A 23,245-nucleotide genomic window follows, 5' to 3' on the forward strand; every position below is an offset into this window, starting at 1 on the left:
CTTAGCTGTAGGTAAACAATATGGCTTTATGGAAAATGGTTGATCTGGTTTTGGCTGTAAAGGGCACTGATATACACTCACTATACCTGGAATATTACTACACACATCACTATACTTCTGCAACAAAGATTCCAATGCCCATTTCTGATTGTCAGTTAACCCTTTTACTTCTCAAATCTTGGTGTGTACAAGTTCTTTAAATTCTGCTTCCTCTGTATCTAATCCTGGTATATCTTTGACTATGAATCCACTGTCTTTTAAATGTTGTGTACTATTTATTTTACCCTCCTTATAAGGTATAGATGATTTCATAAAATTAGTACAAATACAATCCCCATCAGGTTCATTGATAATCAAGTTTTGCCCTCTCCAATCAAAACCTGCATTCACATTAACTATCCATGTCATGCCAAGGAGAAGACCCTCAAAAAGATCTTGAATTGTTAAACATCCATGTCTAAAAGTCACTCCCTCAATTGTAAAAGTTATTTTGCACCTTCAATCCTTACTCCAATTACAGGTAATTCCATGTAGTCCTCATTATGTTTTCATCTTACTTAAAGGTTCAGACACTTCTGAAATTGGCTGCCTGTGTCGTCAAGACACCTGCTTTACCATGATCCTATTCTGACCTTAATGAACGGACAGCAAACTTCAGTACATTTTTCAGTTTTTTAACATCCTCTTATAACAGATCATCTTCTATCTCTATAAAACTAAATCCTCTAATATCATTGTCATTCTTACCATTTTCATTGCCTGGAACACTTTCATGATATTAACCCAGACATCATTATCACTGACACTGAGAATTCCATCAATCAGTATACACTTACCTGTTTCACTTTGTTCAGCACTGTGGTACTTGTCCTTAAGTTGCTTTACAATAACGTATTTAATTTTATTCCACTAGTCTGGAAATATATTATCAATAGAATCACTATTTAACCACATATTATGTAAAAAAGAGTCATTCTCATTCATAACATTAAGCAGCTTGCTTTCACTGTCATAACTGGTAACTGAATTAGTGTGATCATATATAGAAATTAAAAAGAGTTTTGTTTGCTGTGATACTGTCATTAACATCCTTTAATCCTTTAACAGTGTCCTTGGGTATCTCTACAGAATTATAACCACTACTACATATTTCCTTACTAATACCTAATGCCTCCAGTTCTTCTTTAAAACAAACGAAATACTTTTCTTTCTCATTACTATACTAATCACCACTTACCTTGGATTTATTGTATTCAATAATATCACAAACATCTTCAATCAATGGAAAATCCAAGATGGAAAGTAACAATATTGTGAAAAGGAAAGTTGCTACTAACTATATAGCAGAGATGCTGAGTCGCAGATAATCAGAACAAAAGGACTGTCACAAGTAATAGCTTGTCTACATATTTTAAAAACTCGTCTAGTGCATCATATGACCCATAGACTAGGTCCCACTGTACCTCAGCTGGTAACCTCCTTTTTGAAGCATCAATGTGGGTGAGTTCACCAAAAGGTTTGCTCAAATGAGCTAATTTTTTTAATTGACTTTGCAAAACTCCTTTATATTAGTACACCCTTCCCTTTAATTTGGTCAGTTGAGAAATTCACTTTTTATTCTAACTTGTTCGGTTTCTGACCAATATTTATCTAAAAATCTTTTCTCAAAATCTACATAGGTTGTATCATCATTAGGATACTGATTAGCCCAGCTTTACGCTTCACCTTCACCTTCATGCTTCACCTTCCAGAAACTTCTTAACAAACTTGATTTTCTTATCATCAGTCATATTAGACCAAAATAATCTCTGCAATGCTGCAGAAGATTTACAGGATGTAAACTACCTTCACCTGGAAAGTATTTTACTGGAATGTTGCAACACCTGGAAACAATATTGTTAACAAAATTTCAATTAATTACATCATTAGACAATTCTTCAACTTTTTTACACAAGACAGAAACACTACTTTCTAGGATGATAGTTTTGTTGTTATTTAATTTTGCATTTTGTGCATATTTACTGCCTACTGTATTCGCCTGTTCAATAAAACTAATTTCGACAAATGCCAGTTTGGTGTCAACAATAGTTTGCAAAATAGAAATTTGACTATTTACATTTTTGTCCACAGTACTTATTTCCTCGTGAACTTTTTTGAAAGCAATTTTGTTTGTTTTCTATCTTCAGTACTCTCATCTTCGACATTTTTGACTTCATTGTTGAATTTTAGTTTAATTTCTTTCATTTTAGACTACACACACTTTACTTGACCACCTAACTTCTCAATTTTTTGATTGATATCATTTAATTGAGCAGTATTTTTACCAGTATAATCAAATAATGTTCCTGTTGAATGGCCAATTTTTGTGAACTGGTTCTTACTTTTTTGTTCATGATTTTCAAGTTACTCATTTATTTTTGCAAACTGTTCTATACTCATTTTTATTAACTGACTGTCATTGCACATTTTTATTAACAATGACAGCATGTTACATATATCATTATAATCACCTTGTTTTAATTCAGCAGTTTGTTTTTCCTGCTTTTCAGGTTTGACACTTAAGTTTTTCTGTTCTGGTTTTGCTACACTGTATAAGTCTCCCATGTCTGTATTACCCTGTACTGTACCAGAATCTTCAGTGACTACCATTGTTAATAATTGTGCAACGAATCACTTCGCCAAAAATAATATTTCCAGTACTTAACTTTGCTGTTGGAGGTCAACATTGTTAATTATTCACTTTACTTTTTATTTTTCATCCTTTTTGTCTTCTTGTTTACGAACTCCTTTTTGTTGTGTTGCTGTTTTGTAGCTGTGATTCATATCTGCTCAGTTGTTCACAAAAATTTTTCATAATATCTTTTAATCTGCAACAAGAAAAATATTCCAACACATTATTCATGTTTCACTGTCAGAAAATCCCGGACGATGCAAATTAGTAAGTTACTAATTTGGGTGGCAGGTCACATTTTTACAGCACTTGCCACAATGTAACAATGACACACTGCAGTGAGAGACAGTGACAGTCGAATTTAAATAACCAGTTTCATTAATAATATCTTTCTTGTTGCTCTTCCTTGTGAGTTGATGGCTCAGTATCCATTTCCTGCCTTTGGTTTAGCATTCTGTAATCATTAAAAGGACGACTGGGTAATTTCTATCAAAAATAAAAGTACACTGGTGGACTTTCTGGAGAATTAGACATATATTTTCAGTCATTTTGCTTCACAATACAAATTAGTAAAAACACGCACAACTTATTCTCCATCCACACACTTCAAACTATTACAACCAACTGAACAAAAAACCAGTATTTACTTCTAACAGCGTGTAGCAAAGAAATTACTATCATATATCGATCTTATTTATACAAAATCATCCTTATGACATACATTTCATTAACAAAATGCAAATAATTATTTATCTTTCTTGAGAAGTCCATAATCATTATTATAATTACATTAAGTGATTATATAACTTGTCAGTCAGACATTTTTATGTTGCTGTATAGTAGTGGATTTCTGTTTTGTGTGTTTCAAATACAGTATCGGTCATTCCATATGATCCAAGATCTGTTAGTACATTTATCTCACCATAACCATATTTATACACTATCCACACTTCTCTAGGATCTCAACACCTTCTCCCTCATTTGCTTTGATCCAATTCTCATCAACCCAACAAGTCTCATTCCTCGATGTTAACCTCCACTGTTGTTACACTTTAAGTGTATGGACATATCTGCACTTCAGTTTCACAAACTGTCAAACATATCTCCTATAAGACCTGCTTATGGTACTCTTTGTCACTTATGTCGTGGACACTGCTGTTCTCATGTTGTTGGTGGCCGTTGGGCTCACTGTAAATAGAGTTATATAGTGGATCTGCTAAATATTAGCCAGCAGACAAGGTGAACATGTTAACCATCTTCACAGGAATGAAGACTTTGGTATGCTGCAATGTGAACAGATTGAGAATAACTTAAGCAGGTCTTAAAGAAGATATATTTGCCACCTTGTGCAATGGAAGTGCAGATGATTTCTGATAGCAGACTTTGTTATTGGTATATATTAACATCTGATGGTTTCCCTTTTAACTTAATAATATGCCAACAGTGTGGAATGCATCAGAAATCAAAATGCTATAATGAACTTTTGACGTGTGCTGAGAGTTGGTCCATGTATATAACATAAAATTGGTAGCAACTTAATAATTTTTTTTACAGCAGCTGATGACGCAATTATACAAATATGCTTTCATGGTGCCTAAGTTTTCCTAGATGCTCACCATTTAGGTGGATGTACCCTTCATGTACGTCTTTGATTGCAGGCTGTATCGTGCTAGGCGGTTGTCTTGTTACTGTATATGGCCTTTGGAATAAAGTTTGTTTTCTGTAGCCAACATGATTTCATCAACTTACGAGAGTATCTATGACAGTTGTTTGTCTTGGAGATGTGTATCTGTTCATAGTATTGTGTCACAGGCCTATAATAGTTTCTTGTGATTTTTTTGCCAGCTATGACTGAACAGAACAACAGTACTAAAATCATAGACATTTCATCACTAGAGCTGCCATTAGACATTACAGAGCCAGCATCATCTGCTGAAACTTGTGTATTTCCTGAAGAACCAAATGTTGAGGATATAATGAAGCAGACTCCAGGAGAATTGGAAAAGGTAACAAAACCTGCTTTTTTTATAGTAGATATGATTGTCTGCTATTAGAAATAGTAATTGCCATAGATTTTGTTTGATGATTATAACATATTGGTTCACCCATTCACAATTTTCTCAAATCCCAAGTGAATAATGAGGATTTTCATATGCAAATTTGGCCCTGAATAAATTTATATCCTTGAAGTAATGCATCATTTGTATCCACATGGTCCATTAGTCTACACCAGATTTATTCCTTCTCCTGTACCCAGTTTCAAGTACTATGCTGTTTTAAGTTCTTTTTTCTGTTAATGGCACTAAGAATATTACAAATTATATTAGTCTGGATGAAAGTATGTAGCTCATTCAATATAAAGGTTATACTTGAAGTGAGTACTTAGATTTTGTAACCAAATGTTCCTATTTGAGGAGCTGTAGCAAAATGTAGACACTGAAAAACATAGAAGAAATGACTTTCGAAAGGATATGCATGAAACCACATGCAAACAGGGTAAAACTCATAATAACATGTTTCATCATTTACAGTGGCATGGTTTCTTGGCTTGCATCTGTTTCAAACAAAATGATTATTCACTCTTCCCCCCCCCCCCCCCCCCCCCCCCCCCAGAATCTTCCTTCTAAAAAAAAAAGGAAAATTGGTGACCATGGGCCTGATTCACATTACTTAAGCTCACAGAGTGACTCATCAAGTGACGTGACAGCAGTACTGCTTGCACATAAAGTCAAAACAGCAGTGTCTGTGACATTAATGTGTAAGAAGTAATGCACCAATGTGAAACGCACCCTATCCAACTCACCAACTCACCATGCCAACAAATTATCCCTCAAAATACGTTTTTGAGAGTACATTCATTTATGTTCACCCATCTTCAGATGTTTATATCTATTCACACGTAATGAACATTCTCACTTTGCTTACGACATTTTACAATAGCTGTCTCGCAAAATTCTGCAGCACCAGTAGTAAAAAAACCATGTTCACAACACACAAATAAATGTAAACACCTCAAGAACGGATGACAGGCATCTTGAGATATCATTATGGAAAAGTAAACGACTATAAAAGCAACTAGTTGCAACTAATTCATTGTAAATTACCTGTAATTCCAATAGTTGCAGCATTCTAATACATCTATGATGTCCAACAATTATTTACAAATACTAATGCAAGAAAGAGAAGAAAAACAAATACAACAAGAAGATAAGCAGGTACAGACAAAAAGCAACCAAGAGTAGTTTTGCCATTTTTTTCCCGCAGGCAGGTCATCTGAATGTTTGCAGGTATTAACTCACAAGATTTCAATCACTGTTGGCAAACACGTCTTAAATATTTGTCCAAAAGTACTTTTTGTGATTGATGACATAGGTGGAGATTGTTTTGGTTAAACTAAATGAATTGTCATCACTTCTTTGTTCAGTTTAAAAGTCTAAATCTCTTAAACATAGCATTTATCATATGTATTATACAGAAGCCAAACTGGAAAAATCTGAACAACAGAATGGCAAATTATCAGGTTGATAAAGCTCTCCATCACGCGCTCAGTACGTATTGATAATAGTAAGAGTACTTTAATCGGCATCAGTACTGTTCATCAGTATTTCTAGTATTTACAATATGACAATACTCACCCTCAGATGGTCATTAAATCGATATATTGACAATAATAATGAATGTGTGAGGCTCCCCTTAACTTCCTCTTTCAGGGTTTGGATTCATTATTGCGGTTGTATGGCCAGCTGGTTGAGAATATGTTAGGTCGGGCAGAAGATTTCAAGCCCCAAGACACTCATAAGCTGTCAGCAATACCGTAAATTTTGTTGCCCCCGCACAGTTCTCTTCGATGTGCGTGACAAGATCAAGTCCGTGCAGTGTTAGCAAGAATTTGATGTTGTTTCTCCTACTTTGTCTAGTCACTGCATTGATGGTGGTTCAGAAGCTAAATGGTGCCATGTGCCTTTGCGGTAATTTTAAACAGACATTAAACGCGCAATGTGTCATGGATTCCTAACCCATTCCTGCATCGCCTTGCACAACACGTAGTTGCAGTTTCCATTGGACGCAACTTCGCAGTATTTCTTAGTGCTCGACATACCCTTCAGGTTTTCCGTGATTTCCCTAAATCGCTCCAGGCAAATGCCGGGATGCTTCCTTTGAAAGGGCACGGCTGACTTCCTTCCCCGTCCTTCCCTATTACGATCAGACTGATGACCTCGCTGTCTGGTCTCCTTCCCTAAACAACCCAACCCACACCCTTCAGGCTGTGCCAGTTTCATTGCTTGCTCTTTGGAATTTCGTCTACCCCACGATTCAGTGATATTTGAAGCAGTTGATTCATGACATTCGCTGTTGAACCAAGTACCTCAGTGACATGTGAGTCTCAGGATCCATGTAAGAAGAACATTTGTGAAATTTGCAGATGGTTTTCAAGTGGCATCTGAAGAATGACCTTCATTTAATATTGCAAAATTGTATTTTTTCCCCAAAGACGCAATTTTTTTTGGGATGTGTCGTTAGCAATGATGGCCTCGTCCTTAAGGACAAGAAATCCGGGGCTATCATCAACCTTTTGGTGCTCAAGAACTTGAAGGAGATGCAGTCCTTTCCGGACAGGATTTCTTACGAGGTCTGTCTAAAAAGTATCAGCCTTTGATTTTCCGGCGCAAAATAGGGACGATAGAGCAGCACCACTGTACTCAGTAAAGGAAGAGATCTTTATGCACATGCGTGAATTTTGTCCCTGCCTTCCAGTGTGTCAGTCGCTGCCTATCAGTAGCTAGGTGAGGTGCTACACAACATGTTCATCAGATTACTGACTCTCTCAAGATGACTTAAAGTGTTGAGCAAACATACTGCATCAAATTTTGTCAAAAGCTTGGTGATTCTCAAAGCGAAACAATTTGTAAGATTCATAGGTGTTTGGAGAAGATGCGATGGGTGTAACACAAATTAAGGAGTGGCTCGACTGATTCAAAAACAGCTGCACATCAGCAGAGAGTAACCAGTGTTCTGGCAGGCCCCAAACTGCTCAAAATGCAGCTGCTGTTGAGAGGGTGCAAAATGTGGTAATGGTAGATGGTCGTTTGACCGTGCAGGAGATTGCCCAAGAGGTTGGAGTGAGTAAACATTCTGCACATGCAATTTTGCGTGATGATTTGAACATGCACCATGTGGCTGCGAAATTCATGCCCAAGTTGTTGTTGCTGGAACAAGGTGCCCTGCGTTTTGACATTGCACAGGACCTTCTGGACACCACCAATGCTGATCCTGGGTTTCTGAACACCACGATAACTGGAGATGAGTCATGGGTGTATGGGTACAACCCAGAAACAAAAAGACAGTCGTCGCAATGGAAGCATCCCAAGTCTCCAAGGCTGAAGAAAGTGCGGCAGGTGCGAAGCAAAATTGAGGTGATGCCGACTGCCTTCTTTGATGTCCGTGTAATTGTACATCACGAATAAGCACCAGAAGGACAAACAGTGACAAAGGAGTACTATCAAGATGTTCTCCGGTGACTCCATGACGCAGTTCGGTGCAAAAGACCAGACATGTGGATGGTGAAAAACTGGCTGTTGCATCATGACAAAGCCCCCGCACATTCATCCCACATGATCCAAAATTTCTTCGCCAAACATGGAATTACAGCCATTCGGCAACCTCCCTACTCTCCAGACATAGCTTATGCGACTCCTAGTTGTTTCCAGAATTGAAGACGCCACTGAAAGGATCCCGTTTTGAGAGTTGAGAAGAGGTAATGCGGAACACAATGATGGAGTTGAACACCATTCCAAAAGAAGACTTCCAGAGGTGTTTCCGGCAGTGGAAGGATCGGTGGGTTAAGTGTGTGCAAGCACAAGGGGCCGACTTTGAAGGGGATTAGGGTCCCAAACCTGTCAGTTATTCAAGATATTTTTTCTTTTTAGACAGGCCTCATATTATGCTAAATTTGTCTTCCAGACTGTAAAAATCCGCTCTCCTCTTACCTCGCTTCGCAAAAATGGCATTGAATTCATATTCTCTGCAGACTGTCAGTGGTCTTTTCAGTCCCTCAAGCAATGTTTGTGCTCTGTTCACTGTTCAGCTTCATTTATGCTGTGTAAACTGTTAAACCTGCCTGCTGATGCACCCTAGTATGCTGTCACATTGGAACAAAGGTGGCACTGAGCATCAAAGGTGTTTTCAGCAATGCAACTATTGAAATGTGAAAAAGGAGGCACCTAAAAAGTTTCATGCTTCTCTGCATGGGGCAAAGTTCCTACTCCTCACCAACCATAAGCCACTGATTTCATTGTTTGACCCTCATTCTAAGCTACCAGATGCGAATCCCCACAGAATTCAGGGGTGGACACTCTTTCTCAGTAATTATTGCTGTCACATTTGCTGCAGTCCACCACCCAGCACGCTAACACAGATGCATTATTGTAATTGCCGGTGGGAGCTAATCTGGAGCTCAATCAACAGGAGACTCTAGTTTGCCGATTGGATGATACCTTGCAGCAGAAATTGCTGGATTTTCCTTCGATGGTGCAGAAGGTAAGTGCCACCGTGGCTGCTATGCATGACATCCTCACTCGCTCCATCTTCTGCAGTCATTGAAGTGGGATAAGTCTCATCTTAAAGCTCTGGCACAGCGTCATGTCCACAGGCCAGCAATAGATTGTGCTGTTGAACATCTTGTGTGAGCTTAAGCTGACTGTGCACAGAACCAGGCTGTGCCACCGTGTCAGTTTTTCCCCATTGCTAGTCCCAGATCATTCTTGGGGCAGGGTGCACTTCGGCTCTTTGAACTCCTTTTTTGGGAAGCATGTGTTTTCCATATGTTGTGAAACTGTATTCTACTATGTCAGCAGGAGCTACAGTCACATTGTCAGTCATTTTTGCTATCAAGTACTCCCCTGGATCCATGCATCTGATAAAGGTCAGCAATTTGTGTTGCAGGAGGTAGAAGATTTTTGCATTTGCAGTGGTATCTGGCTTCTGACTATCTTTCTGTTACACCCATCTTCTAACACAGAAGTGCAACTCTTGATGACACCAGTTAACGGATACAATTCTGTGTAACATTTGGGTGAGTGCCGGCTATGGTATCTATTAGATTTGTTGCAATCCTTGTCACATGGTGTGGACTGTTATGATCTGTCATGGTTTCCTCATGGTGCTGCCATTTGGGCCCATTCTTTCAGCTTGCAGCTGAGATGGCTGTTATGTGTAGTAGTAGGCCACAAAAGTTGCCATTTGTTTGTGGTAGGTTTGTGGTGGATGTCGGTCAGGAGCAGCTGTCCCATCATTCTAATCAGTTGTGTCCACGATCTGTTGGCCCCACAACACCATTGTCTCTGTGCCAGCTGGGCAACAGGGTTGGTCACAACATTTTCTGGTAGGAGGCTCCCTCTCTGCTGCCCTATGTCCGCCTATGGAATAGCATGTGACGGCGATTGTTTCTGCGAATCCTGATGTAGAGACCATGGACTTTTAACCAGTGCCCTGCTTTCCTCACTTGCCCGTCGATGAGCCCTCGCCTCTGCCAACGCCGGCAGACCAGCTTTTACACCAGCCTCCACAATCTTCCAACATTCCCACAGAGACAGCTGCATCGCCATTGCCTACTTTGGTGATAGACCTGCTGCCAGGAAATTTCACACTCTCTCTGGTTTGGCAGTGGAGGTCTTGACAAAAGCCTGGCCATTTTCAACCTTTTTATGGGGAAGGGATGTGGTATCCCCACCATTGGACATCAATACGAAGCCAGATTGAATGGCATGGGTTTCATGTCAGAATAGTGCCACAAACTGTCACGAACTGCAGTTACAGAGCATTGTATGTGTGGAACCAATGACCCAGGCATTTACATGCCAGCAGTAATAGACCAGTCTGTCAATTCTTATGCTGACATTGGCCGTCTTGGACCTGACCTTCACACCACACTATTCTCTTGCTTTGCGTGCTAGTCGTTCAGTCAGTCATTGACAGTGGCTGCATTTTGTGCTTTTCTCTGTTCCTATCTCTACTCAGTGTTTGGGCTTTCTTTTTCCCCATAGATTGACCTGCATTTTGAGTATGTTTTCTTTTCTCTTCCGGGGTCCAACTCCCTGGCTTCCCTAGTCTATCCACTGCTGGCTAGAGTAGTTACATTGTGCCGATGGGATGGTTTCATGGTGTTATCATGCTGAGCAGATGCAAAACATGGTTTTGTGTGTCATGCTATTGCAGTGTCACCACTTTTATTCCATATCATTTGGTTCAGCTTTTGATGTTGCGTGTGGATGCACAATGAAAAAGACATTGTAACATTCACTTAATGTAAATGTTTTTATTCCATATAAGTTATATTTGGATGGAATAAATTGATTAAAGCAGACTCTCTTTTCAACTACAATACTTTCATCAATGAAAATATATTGATGTGCATGAAACACTGGGAGCTCCTTATGAACTTCACTGCGACAACATTCTTGATTTAGAATAAGCATTCTCATTGGATTTAAAGTTTGTTACATTTTGTATATTTTTGGTTTGATGTATAAAATAGCAAAAATTACAATATCCACTTTTGTATTTAATTGATGACTAGATTTGGCATACCCAAGCCAATTTTCAAATCATCCAGTCAGACAGAATGTTATATTCTGTCCAGCGTGCAAACCATATTAGGACTGTACATACGTGTATATCAAAGTCAAGGTTTTTTTTGTGAACATTGGCAGGATAGACATACGACACAAACATTTTTCAATTAAATAAAAAACTGAATCTTTCAACTTTGGCTGTTTTCTACTGCAAGCTGGTTAGCACAAGTTGCTGTCCCATCATTAACCTAGCATGCTGGAAATCCATATATCTTTCTACTTTGATGATCAAAAATTCACTTACTTTTGTCTGTTTGCCTTCATATACAAATAAAATTGTTTTCATTTACTAGAAATGTCATTGGGGCTTGTGTTTGAAATATCATGGTAGATAATAGAATCAATCCATGCAACATTACATAGTTAACTCTTGTGTACTGAGTCACTTCATAAAATGCCTGCATATGTAGACAAAAAGCCCCTGCCTTGCCTCAGTCAAATTTGATGTTAAAATATAGCCTTATTGTAAATGGATGACTGAGTAACCCAGTAATAGATGTATTGTTTACATTTCACATTTACTTACAGTCTCTTCTGCTACTCCTTGTCTCTTACACTTTTTTTATTGGAATCGCTTGTAGTTTGAATTAAATTTCACCACTTAAATTACTAGTTTGAGATAATTCTTTCTTCCTTCCAGTGTCTGTACATTTCTGGTGGATTATCATTACAACCTACTTTCAGTTCAGTACTTCTCATATGATATCACAAACTATGAAAACAGTATATTAAAACAGTGAAATACAAGGAGCAAATGGTGCTTAGTTTTTTGGTGCTATATATAGCTCACAACCTCAATTGGAAAATCCATTCTCCCGAATTAATGAAGTGCCTTGGTTCAGACATGTATGCAATACACACGACTACACCTATAGGCAAAACATTATGAAAAGCATGAAGATAGTAGAAGAACCAAAATGACCTCTGCAAAGACTTATAAAGACATAAAATTATTCCTGAAATGAGTCAGATACAGTTGTGTTTGATAACCTGCACGAGGATGTTATATATCTTGTAGATAATGTGGTGGAGTTATGACTGATTTTCTGTTGGGGGAACTCCCGCTACTCTGTTGAAGAATATACTCACAAAAGCTCTTAACATTGGTGTATTAATTTGTAATATAATTAAAATTAATACTATAAAATTACAAAGAAACAGAATGGATAGCCAGTAGTAATACCTTCAAGAGTAAAATTAAAATATTGATGATAGACACACACAAATGTGAAAACACTAATAACAACTTTTGGAACTGCAAATTACATCCTCAGGGAGAAAAGAGAGGCAGGTTGAGAAAGGTTATAAAGAACTGGCAGGTCACTCAGACACAGTGGCAGGTACAGAAAAACCTCAAGGAGGGAGCACTATAGATATCTTGAGCTACCTGTACTTTTACCGTAATAAAATATAATCAAGTCACATGCAAAGTTTAAGTAAATTTTATTGAAACTGATTATACACATATACAAGACAATGCCATCTTACGATACAAAAAAATTACAGTTGTGGTTTTCTTCCTTAAATGATGAAGTTTGTGTGTTTATTCTTCTTGTCAGATTCCTAATTACATTGTCAATAGGACAGTCAATGTCAGGGTGCGTGTTCAACAGAGCTAAACAATTAAGTCAATCCTCCTTCATTGTTGACCTCAGTCATGTCTTTGTATGCCGCAGTGTTGAAAAACTTCTTTCTACTGTAGCAGTAGATGGAGCTAAACAGGCAAATATTTTGTACCATGAGTGCAAAGTAGGATAGTCAAATCTAGGACAAACTGACAACGATTTCATAACAGAAGAACCACGATCATTAAGCGTGCTTATGCTTGTTTGCTTGTATTGAAGAATCTATCCCATTGCTGTCTTTTTAATTACAAAGAGTGATTCTTATTCATAGAACAGTTGTACAGTTAAGCACTGATTCAGTTATGTTCCAGATCATTACCATCATGTTTCAGTAGTTGTGAATACAAAAGTATGTTGAATTTTAAATGATAAATATTTTCTTCAGCAAAATGTTCTCTCATGTCAGTTGTAACATGGTCCAGTGTTTGAATAAAAACAGTTCTTTTCCAATATGTCATACCATCATCATTATGATCACATTTTTGTCTTTGTCTGCCTGTAAGACGAGGAACACTCATCTTCACTTCTAACTCTTCCATAACTGCCTTCACCTCTTCAACAATATGAGCAGAGTGGCTATCAGCATTAGCACTCATGCCGTCGCACACCTTGAGCATAGAATCTAATTTTGCTTTTGCCATTGTGATGTCCAAGCTAGGATCTTGTAAGATTTTGATGACTGGATATGTTATACTCAGTGTAAACAGGGTGATGATGAACTCGCAATTAGAGAGCTTTGGCAGCCATTGTTCTATCCCTTCAACACTGTATTTGTTTAAGAACTTTGCGAACCGCTTGCTAGACACTGCAAAGAATGATACTACTTCTTCAATAGTACCAAGTGAGTTTCTCACACTTATAACATTGCAAATGCGATAGACAGCAAGGTTGAGCTGATGACTTCGACACGGTGCTACTTCGCATTTGCTAGCTTTCTTTTTTATTGTAGCCACAGCTTCTTTCAATTCTGACATATTAACTGAGCAACCATCTCCTTTGATGGAGAAAGGCTTTCCATTCTCTTTAGAATCATAGTACCTAATACTTCACCAGTAATGCTACACTTTTCATCTAGACTCTCTTGGTGTTCATCATCAATGTTTCCACTACAATCATTGTCTTTATGGATGTCAATGAAACCCAGAAATCTTTCGTGTAATTTGTTGTCACCATCAACATATCTTGCAGCTAAACTCAATTGGGCAACATGCACTATGTCCGTAGTCTCATCAAATATTATGCTGTAGTAATGAGAATCTGTGATATCCTCCAGATTCTCCATAAAATCACTGTTTCACAGCATGAAATTAGTTTGTTACACATTAGTTTACTTATGTAAGTGGCATTCGCTTTAGCAGTCTCAAGGTGATATTTTAGTTGCAAATCTCCAGCGTCAATTCTAAGTCTTAGAAGAGGTCTAAAGTTTCCCTCGTTACTCACTATACTTTTATGATCATTTATTTTCTAATAGACTCCCATCATCTCTATGCCCCAGCAGAGGAATATTTTGCTTTCTGTGAAATATGATTGTTTTTATTATAGGTACAAGACAGTCTCTGTTTTCCCTAATGCTTTCCATTCTCTGTCTTGACATTTGATTTATGACCTCAAGTTCGCGGTTGTCTCCCATTGCCAAAAATAATTTTGCATCTGTTGACACTTCAGTGTGGTACCTGAGCTGAGAGTGGCTCTCAAGGTCACCATCTTTACCAGTAAGTTTGGCAAACTTTGTTAGTGGTTCAGTCACATGTTTCTTGGCAATAATGGATTTCTTTCCTCCGACCATTTTATTATTCACAAAAATTGAACAGTTAATGCAAAGAAGTCCCTTTTTAACTTGTGAGAATACCAGCCACGGGTACTGTTCAAAGTGATTATTTTGCACTTGTCTGTGTTCAACCCATCCCCTCTTATGCTCAGAAGTAGGAAGGATATAACCTTTTTCAGGTATCGTTGGAGCTGTGGAAAGCTTGTGTTTTATATCGTCACTAATATTTCCTGACGCTAATATATCTAAATAATTGCCAAATCATTGGGATTAAAGGAATCAGTCAATGAACTTTGTTGTGGAAGTTTCGACGACGTGCTGGGCTGTGCCTGTACATCTGATGGTGTTTCTGCAGCTGAATTGTGACCAGAATCTTCAGATGTTTCTACTTTTCTTTTTCGTATTACATCACAATCCATTTTATTATGTTGTTACAACATAGGTAAATTAGATGCCAATTATTCTCGAATAAACACTTTATTTGCTCTGAAAAATGCAACACTAGTACACTTAACACTCAAACACACAAGGTCACACTCTGGATATTTGTAATATCATTAAGCAGAACACTGACTGTAGTCCGTGGTAATAGCCAATAATCACAGTTGTTCACTTCTTATCACTTCCAAGTTATCAATACGATTGTAGTTTTCAAACTGACTACCTGTCAGCAACTCCGCTGCCCTTATATATGTGACTTGGTTGCTTCGAGAACATTCGCTGCCAGAATGTTTGCTTCCAGACTTTTATGGAGTGTGAACAAATACCTGCTGCGAAAACGACAAGCCAATATGTACCTCACAATGTACAACATAAGTGTCAGTTTCCAATGATGACGTCATCCGGCAATTTATGTGTGTGGAACTTTTATTATCGATTCTGTTCGTTTCTAGTGTATTCAATAGAGGGCCTATATAATAACAATGCATTTTTAGGAATCTTCTCGAAAGTCACTATTACTGGAGAGATACCCATCAATAGTTTCCCCTACCTAACTCGTATTACAAGTTACATATGGGAGACTACTGTTAGGTTTTTAGTAAAAATATGGTTACGAGTCTCATTAAAATATTTTTACTGAGAAATTACTATGAATTAATATTATTAATACTTCACAATCAGCCGATCACTCTCACTCTTAACCACTCTTAACATTTGCACTTGCTACAACTAGGACTTTTTCCTTATTCATTCTTCAGTCTTAATATTTCTGCTTCTGAATGTAAACTTGCTTCCTATTTAGCAAATAGTCCATATTTATAATGCTACAAGAAAACAGTAGGATATTCACGACTTTTCTTGAACGAATGCCAGACAGAATAATGTATTGAGATCACTAGAATGTCCGCAACTTTTCTCGTAGGTGTGTGTTAGCTACCGGTGTGCCAGACAGAAAAGTATAAAATACACTGATGTGGACGCTCGCGCTACATAGGAAAGTACAACTACTCGATTAACTCAAGTCAGTCGAACTGACTGATGAAAGAAGCAAACAAATAGTGTGCGGGTTGACTGGTGGAGGTGGTGTGACTGGCAATGCAGGCAGCCCCTCAAGGGGGGGGGGGGGGGGGGGGGAACACGCCCCATGCGCCCCTCCTATGCATCCGCCACTGCTCAGACTCCATAATGAAAGGGGATCACTTGCTGTGAGCATGAAGGGAAACAAAAAAAGAGGCCATATGCACAATTGTGTGTTTGACTGGTGTATTCATAATGAACTGCAGTGGATATCAAAGTATTTTTCATCATTGTATATGTATATATCTTCCATATAAATATACTGATGAAAAGTCCTTGTTGAGATATAAAAATAATAGTGAAAGTAACGAATCTCTGAACAATGGAGGTGGTGATTTGCCATGAACAAGACCGAAAACTTATAGTTACAGTCGTTTGAAAATTGCTTGTAAGAAACATATGTACACATTTAAAAACTCGCATTAGCTGTTTTTATGTATCGAATTTGCATAGCTACAGTAGTAACTCTTAATGAGACCATGTCAGGAACATTATTATTGTTGTTATTTAATTTCATCTTATCCCTGGAGTTTAAATGTAAGCTTTATGAGCTTCAATATTTCCCAGCAGCTACTTTATGCGGTGTAAAGTTTCTTGTGATCGAAGAGGAACATCACTTAAGTGTGACAAAATTTATTTTTTTGCCGTGAAGTGCATACCAAAAAGTTTGAAAGTTAAACTTGCAACTCTATTACAAAACTAGCTTGCACTGACAAATTGATATTTAGTTAGCATAATGTTTTAGAAATTGTTGGTAGGTTATTTTCCCCCACGAACTCAAAAATGACAGTAACAATTGCTAGTTTTATGCATGATATGGTTGTAAAAATTCTTTTGTTCACCATGTCTTACTGTGTTCGGCCAGTGCAGCACATGAAGTCCAGTGTTCAGTCTTCCATCTCCTTAAGGAAATTATTTCCTATATTTCTGGTTAAAACTCTGTTCATGGGATCAAATTATCAGAATATGATTTGAGTTGAAGATTGCTGCTGCTTTTGTTTACTATAGAGGTTACACCTGCAACAACAAGAAGTCAGCAAAATATTTCAAAGGTAGAAGTGTGTATCACTAGAAGTCTTTTAACTGTTGCCTGAGTTTGTGCTGTTTACTGTTTTGCTCCAGTCTTACTTTTCATTTATCAGTCATGTTAAACACTTTGGTAACAATATGAACATTGGTGAACTCTCCTTCCTCCATGGGTTTGTCTTAATTTTTGAGCACTACAGCCCATTTCATTTTCCAAGATGAGTGTGACAGTTATGTCCAAGGAAACGGGTTCCTTTATTCTGAGGTCCACCTTTCTAAAGTTTGCATTTTGTTCAATTTGTGCTGTGTTTCATTAATATCAGCTGTTGTCTGAAACTTTCTCTGACCTTAATGTTATTTATCTTGTGATCGATGGCAAAAAACTTGCAGAACAATTCACCAGCGCAATTAATGAGTCTTGTATTTGTATGTTCTCTCTCATTTACTTGTATCCTTTTTTGGTAAGTCCTAGCTGTAACATCTTCTGTCGTAGTGTCTTTTATGCCATATGTTGCTGGAACCATTTTAAATGATTTTTGTTTAACGTCCCTACTCTAGTCACTCTCCAGAAATATACAACAAACATGTTAAAGAAAGACTCTGCTATAAAATAGATGTTGGTGAGGATACAATATAAATGCCTGTAAAACTTTAAACAATTCCTCTTACCCCTGTAATCATATGAATAATGTCAGTAAACTCTTCCGGGCTAAGTTGCCGTGGTCGATCTGTAGAACTTCTTCTCCCTGACGTTTCGTTCTCAACTGCGGAGAACATCTTCCGAGGTGAGTCGACGACTGGCTGCTAGGAGCTGGGGCCGCCGCTTATATAGAGATCGTAGGGGGCGCCACCACACGTCACATGGCGTCGATGTGCAGCTATCTCTGGCTATCGTCTGTTCTCTCGATTGCAGGCAATCGATTGTCACGTGATTGATGCAACGTCGACCGCCATATCTTATCCAATTTTAATCCTTCTTCTTTACGATTAAAATTGTATTGATGTTTGTGGATTTCAATTGCCTCTCTATACATACGTGTATAATAGTGCGACGTCCTCGCTAGCACGCTTGTTTCACCAAATTTTATGTCGTGATCTCCATCCTTAAAAACATGTTCCGCTACTGCTGATTTGTCGATATGTCCCAAGCGACAGTTTCTTTTGTGCTCCGTCAACCGTGTATTGATGCTTCTTTTGGTAGTTCCTATGTAAACCCTGCCGCAACTACACGGAATTTTATATACCCCTGGGGTGGCTAGGGGGTGACGAGCATCTTTTGTTGATCTTAGGCATTCACTAATTTTCTTAGTAGGTCTAAAAATGGTCTCTACCTGAAACTTGGCTAGTACTTTTCCAATGCGATCCGTGATATTATGGATGAACGGAAGAAATACTTTTCCAGCTGATGGTTGTTGCTGTCTCCCATTTTTAGGCATTTTTCTATTTGGGTGAAGTGCTCGATTAATCTCGTTTTTTGTACAACCATTTTTCGCAAAGGCCATTCGTAAATGATTTAGTTCTTCTTGTAAGTAGCCTGGTTCACAAATATTATTGGCCCTATCCACTAGTGTTTTTATGACCCCCCTCTTTTGTCTAGGGTGGTGGTTTGAGTTCTTATGGAGGTAGCGATCGGTATGTGTACCTTTCCTGTAGACCTTATGGCCTAAGGTCCCATCCGCCCGTTTGATAACTGATACATCCAAGAAGTTAAGTTGTCCATTCTTCTCCTTCTCCATAGTAAATTTAATCTTTGGGTTGATGCTATTTATGTGTACCAGAAAATCATTCAAGTCTTCTTCCTCATGATTCCATATTACAAAGGTATCATCCACATACCGATACCACTTCGAGGGGCTTTTTTTGGCCGACTGCAATGCTTGATGTTCAAAATATTCCATGAATTTGGTGAAACAAGCGTGCTAGCGAGGACGTCGCACTATTATACACGTATGTATAGAGAGGCAATTGAAATCCACAAACATCAATACAATTTTAATCGTAAAGAAGAAGGATTAAAATTGGATAAGATATGGCGGTCGACGTTGCATCAATCACGTGACAATCGATTGCCTGCAATCGAGAGAACAGACGATAGCCAGAGATAGCTGCACATCGACGCCATGTGACGTGTGGTGGCGCCCCCTACGATCTCTATATAAGCGGCGGCCCCAGCTCCTAGCAGCCAGTCGTCGACTCACCTCGGAAGATGTTCTCCGCAGTTGAGAACGAAACGTCAGGGAGAAGAAGTTCTACAGATCGACCACGGCAACTTAGCCTGGAAGAGTTTACTGATAAAGACGCCGGCCGTGAAAGCCTACATGGAATGATATGAATAATGTATTATCAATGTAGAAACACCACTAGAGCGGAACTCATCCAAGAGTTTTATTTTTAAAATGCTGTCATGGACAGACCTGTGAGTAGGTGCAAAAGAAGAGAATTCATTGCAACACCATTTCCAAGTTCAGAGAAGTTTCAGCATAACTTGAAGTAACTAGAGTGCAAACAGTATTTGATTGAGTCATGTATAAGAATATTTCCCATTCTCTCGTTTCTTCACCTGTAATGTTAGTAACTAAAGATGTGGTGCCAAGGGGTTGCCACCATGTGCATTTCAGAAGTATTTAGTGCTTTGATCATTCCACAAAGATTCTTGGAGTCCTTCATCAATGATTTTATGTATTCCTGTAGTTGTTTAAACATCTTAGACATACTAAAACTGAAATTACATGTTGTATTATGCTTTGATGATTTAATTTATATAAGTACAAATGGGTGTCCGGGTTTTGTTCAGATGCGATTATGTGTTGCACTTCTGCACTGCAAAAGGATTTTTGGTCTATGGTTTGTGATGTTATAAGATTGTAGCTCAGTTTCTCCCTAGTGGACTTATCCACCTTCCTATATTGCATATGGTTGATCTGTAGGTCCGTGAATATCATTTTATTTGTTTTGACAGTAATTTCTTTAACTGCTGTAGCATTACTCCTGCTCTATCAGTATTTGCAGGTGAAATTTTGTATACTACTGTATTGTATATTTACATATACATTGCCACTATAAATTATCCATTCATTTTCAGAGTTTTGTGTTTTCCAGTGTACAAATATGATTGCTACAGGAATAGAACCATAACTCATAGAAGTTCAGTTGTGTCCACCAATTGGCATTAGAAATCACGCACATGCATTCAGAAAGAAGTGTGGAAAAGAACTGCCGTGTAAACAGAGCATTGTGCTTTGGTGTGGACTATTTAGGGACAATGATTGTCTCTGTAAACAGAACCAATTGTCAGATGCAGCCTTGTAGAAAGAGAGGGAAAGTGTCATAGGCAACAATCTACACAAGCCACAAACTTGGAATGCCACATCAAGCAGTGTGGTTTTTTTTGTTTTAATGGTGGCAGTTCCATTTCAAACTATACTGTCTGCAGCGTGTGCAGGAATAAAAATCCGAACGTTATTGCCAGCATCTTCAATTCTGCGTCACACTCCAGGAAGAGCTTGAGGTGAATATTTCGCCTCCAGCAATGAAGCATCCTTTCATTTATCTGGAAAGGTCTATCATCACAATGTGAGAGTGTGACACACTGAAAATCATCATGAAAGTGTGGTGCATGAATGAGATTTGCCAAAGTTAATGTTTTCTGTGCAGTGTAACAGACAAAGCTGTATGGACCATTTTTCTTTGAGAAGAAGACTGTAACGGGTATCTCTTACCTCGATATGTTGCAGTAGCATTAGTTTCCACAACTGACTGCTGATTCTGAGAATTTCATCTTCCAACGAGATGTCTACCTGAATGATGAACTTTTCCATTGCTGAATTGCATGTAGTGGTAAAGATTATGTGACTCTGTTCACTCCCCCCCCCCCCCCCCCCAAGTCACCTGACTTAAGCATAGTGACTTTTTTCATTCAGTGCACATTAGGCCCATGTTTACATATCTCTACTGCCAAGAACAATGGAACAGCTCAGAGAATGTACCAATGCTGCTGTGATGACCATTTACAGGATGTCGTTAAATAAGGTGTAGAACGAACTTAACTACGACTTAGATACTTGTTGTGTGACCCGAGATGCACTCATAGCGCATACGCAGAGTGCAAAATGCAAACTTGGTGAGTGTATGGTTCTGTTCATGCGTCAGTTATATTTGGGCATGTAATACTTTGGAGAATATATACCTTTGAAAAAGAATGAATCATTTATGGTAGATCTTGCATGTCAAGCCATGTTGAAACTTCAAATTTTTGAATGCTTCTTTATGCATGTGTTATAGTGTTAAAGAGTGGATATAGTTTCTATTCTAGTATGAAAGTTCCTTCCAAGTAATTCAAATACTTACCAATGTTGATCAGACTCTTGGTGAAGAAAACAAGCGATGTGAAGAAAATACTGAAGACAATTTGCTGTCAGAGGAGACAGCAAAGCTGCAGAGTATCTTCTCAAAACCAATACAAGGACAAGAATCACTTAATATTAAATTACAAGATTCGTTAGGAGAGAGAATAGGCACACTTGCAGCAGTACTACCAATAAATGGAACCAAAAATAATTCTGTCACCAGTGCAGATAAAATTATACAGGTAAACATTGTCAGTTTTTACATGCCTTGATAATTTGCTTTGTTAATAGTGGTTAAAACTATGTAGCAAATATTATTGTACCTGATGTATCCTGTATGGGGCTCTGTTTCAATTGTGCAGCCTGAGGAGAAGATAGGATAAATAGATCTCAGCAGAGAAGGAAAACTTACCTGCAATAATGAGCCTTAAGTCCAGAAGTCTCTAATGGCATAGTAAACTAATATACGCAAAAATTGTAACTGAAATTAATCTTATGCTGTATATTTGGTACAACAGATTTGATAAGTATTGCAGAACTGTGCATGATCATTTATTTTGGGGTTTCAGTATGATACGAAGCCCACAGTTGTTGCATTCAAAGGCCCAAAATATCATGACAGAGAATCAGAGAGCACCTTCATATGTCTGGTGGATCTCCTCTCCACCTGTGGGGTTTGTAGGTGGTGCCATAAGCCTCAACAGTGATTGCTAGAGGATTGCGACAAGTGAGTTGCTAATCAACCATGTCCCAAACATGTTTAAGGGTGACGTGTTGGGCAAAAGTGCAGGGCTAAGAAGTTGTAATATCGGTCATTTTTAGCAGAATGCTTGCTGAGTCCTTCCCATATATGATCAAAACACATTCTGCCGAGTTTCTCATGAAGGCTTCTGCAGGACCTCACACTGTAAAACAATTGTGGTCAAACAGTTGCCGTTGTTGGCACACCGTGCATCTCAACAACGCAGAGTCCTAGGTTATGTTCATCGTGTTATTTAGCACACCACGTCCATTGCAGTCTAGGCAATTGCAGCTTCTAGACCGTAGAAATTGCACAGTCTATGCCACTAGTGTACATGTATATGTCTGCATTCAGCATCAAACAGTTTACACAGATGGGTTCACATCTGTGAGATGCTCAATCATAAAGTAAAGGCTGCAAGAATAGCTGTGCAGCAGCGAAAGCTGTATGGGCAATGTGTGGTCATCCTGTGCTGCCATAACAATGTGCAGTTGGGTATATTCGCTGCTTTTTACCCTCTTTCATATTCTGGCTCCTCATGTGCATCATATGTGCAGCTACAAGCCTTGTTTGAGTTGGAATATTATGGCAAGACACTCTTTCTTGGAGGCTAGTCATTCTGCCATTCAAAGTAACTTACATACTACTATTGCTGCCTTTTAAGTCAAAAAGCCATATAAGTTGTTGGTTTCCATTCTTACTCCATTTGATAGCTTGTTGTGTACTTAAAAGGGGACCTTATGGACTGCCTCACACACACAATACTTGAGTGTCGGAGTCCAGATATCAGTTTCCTAAAGCAGTGCAACACACCACTCGAAAAAAATCATATTTGAAGATTAGAAGATTTCCAAGTGCTGTTCAATATAAATCATTACAATATTATTAAACAGTTCTTTGGTAGCTCAGAACATAGCAT

The 23,245-nt window shown here is 38.3% G+C and overlaps 1 protein-coding gene across 4 annotated transcripts in view; it reads left to right on the forward strand.

The window, feature by feature from the left end:
* LOC124709038 overlaps nucleotides 1–23,245 on the forward strand; it is a 342,602-nt gene that overhangs the window by 200,522 nt on the left and 118,835 nt on the right. For all 4 annotated transcript variants that reach the window (XM_047240687.1, XM_047240709.1, XM_047240701.1 and 1 more), the window contains exons 20-21: nucleotides 4,517–4,677; nucleotides 21,599–21,826. In XM_047240687.1, coding sequence (XP_047096643.1) covers nucleotides 4,517–4,677; nucleotides 21,599–21,826 — 389 coding nt within the window. The remainder of the gene's footprint in view (nucleotides 1–4,516; nucleotides 4,678–21,598; nucleotides 21,827–23,245) is intronic.

This window comes from Schistocerca piceifrons, chromosome 1 (genome assembly GCF_021461385.2).
Source record: "Schistocerca piceifrons isolate TAMUIC-IGC-003096 chromosome 1, iqSchPice1.1, whole genome shotgun sequence".
Lineage (NCBI taxonomy): Eukaryota > Metazoa > Arthropoda > Insecta > Orthoptera > Acrididae > Schistocerca > Schistocerca piceifrons.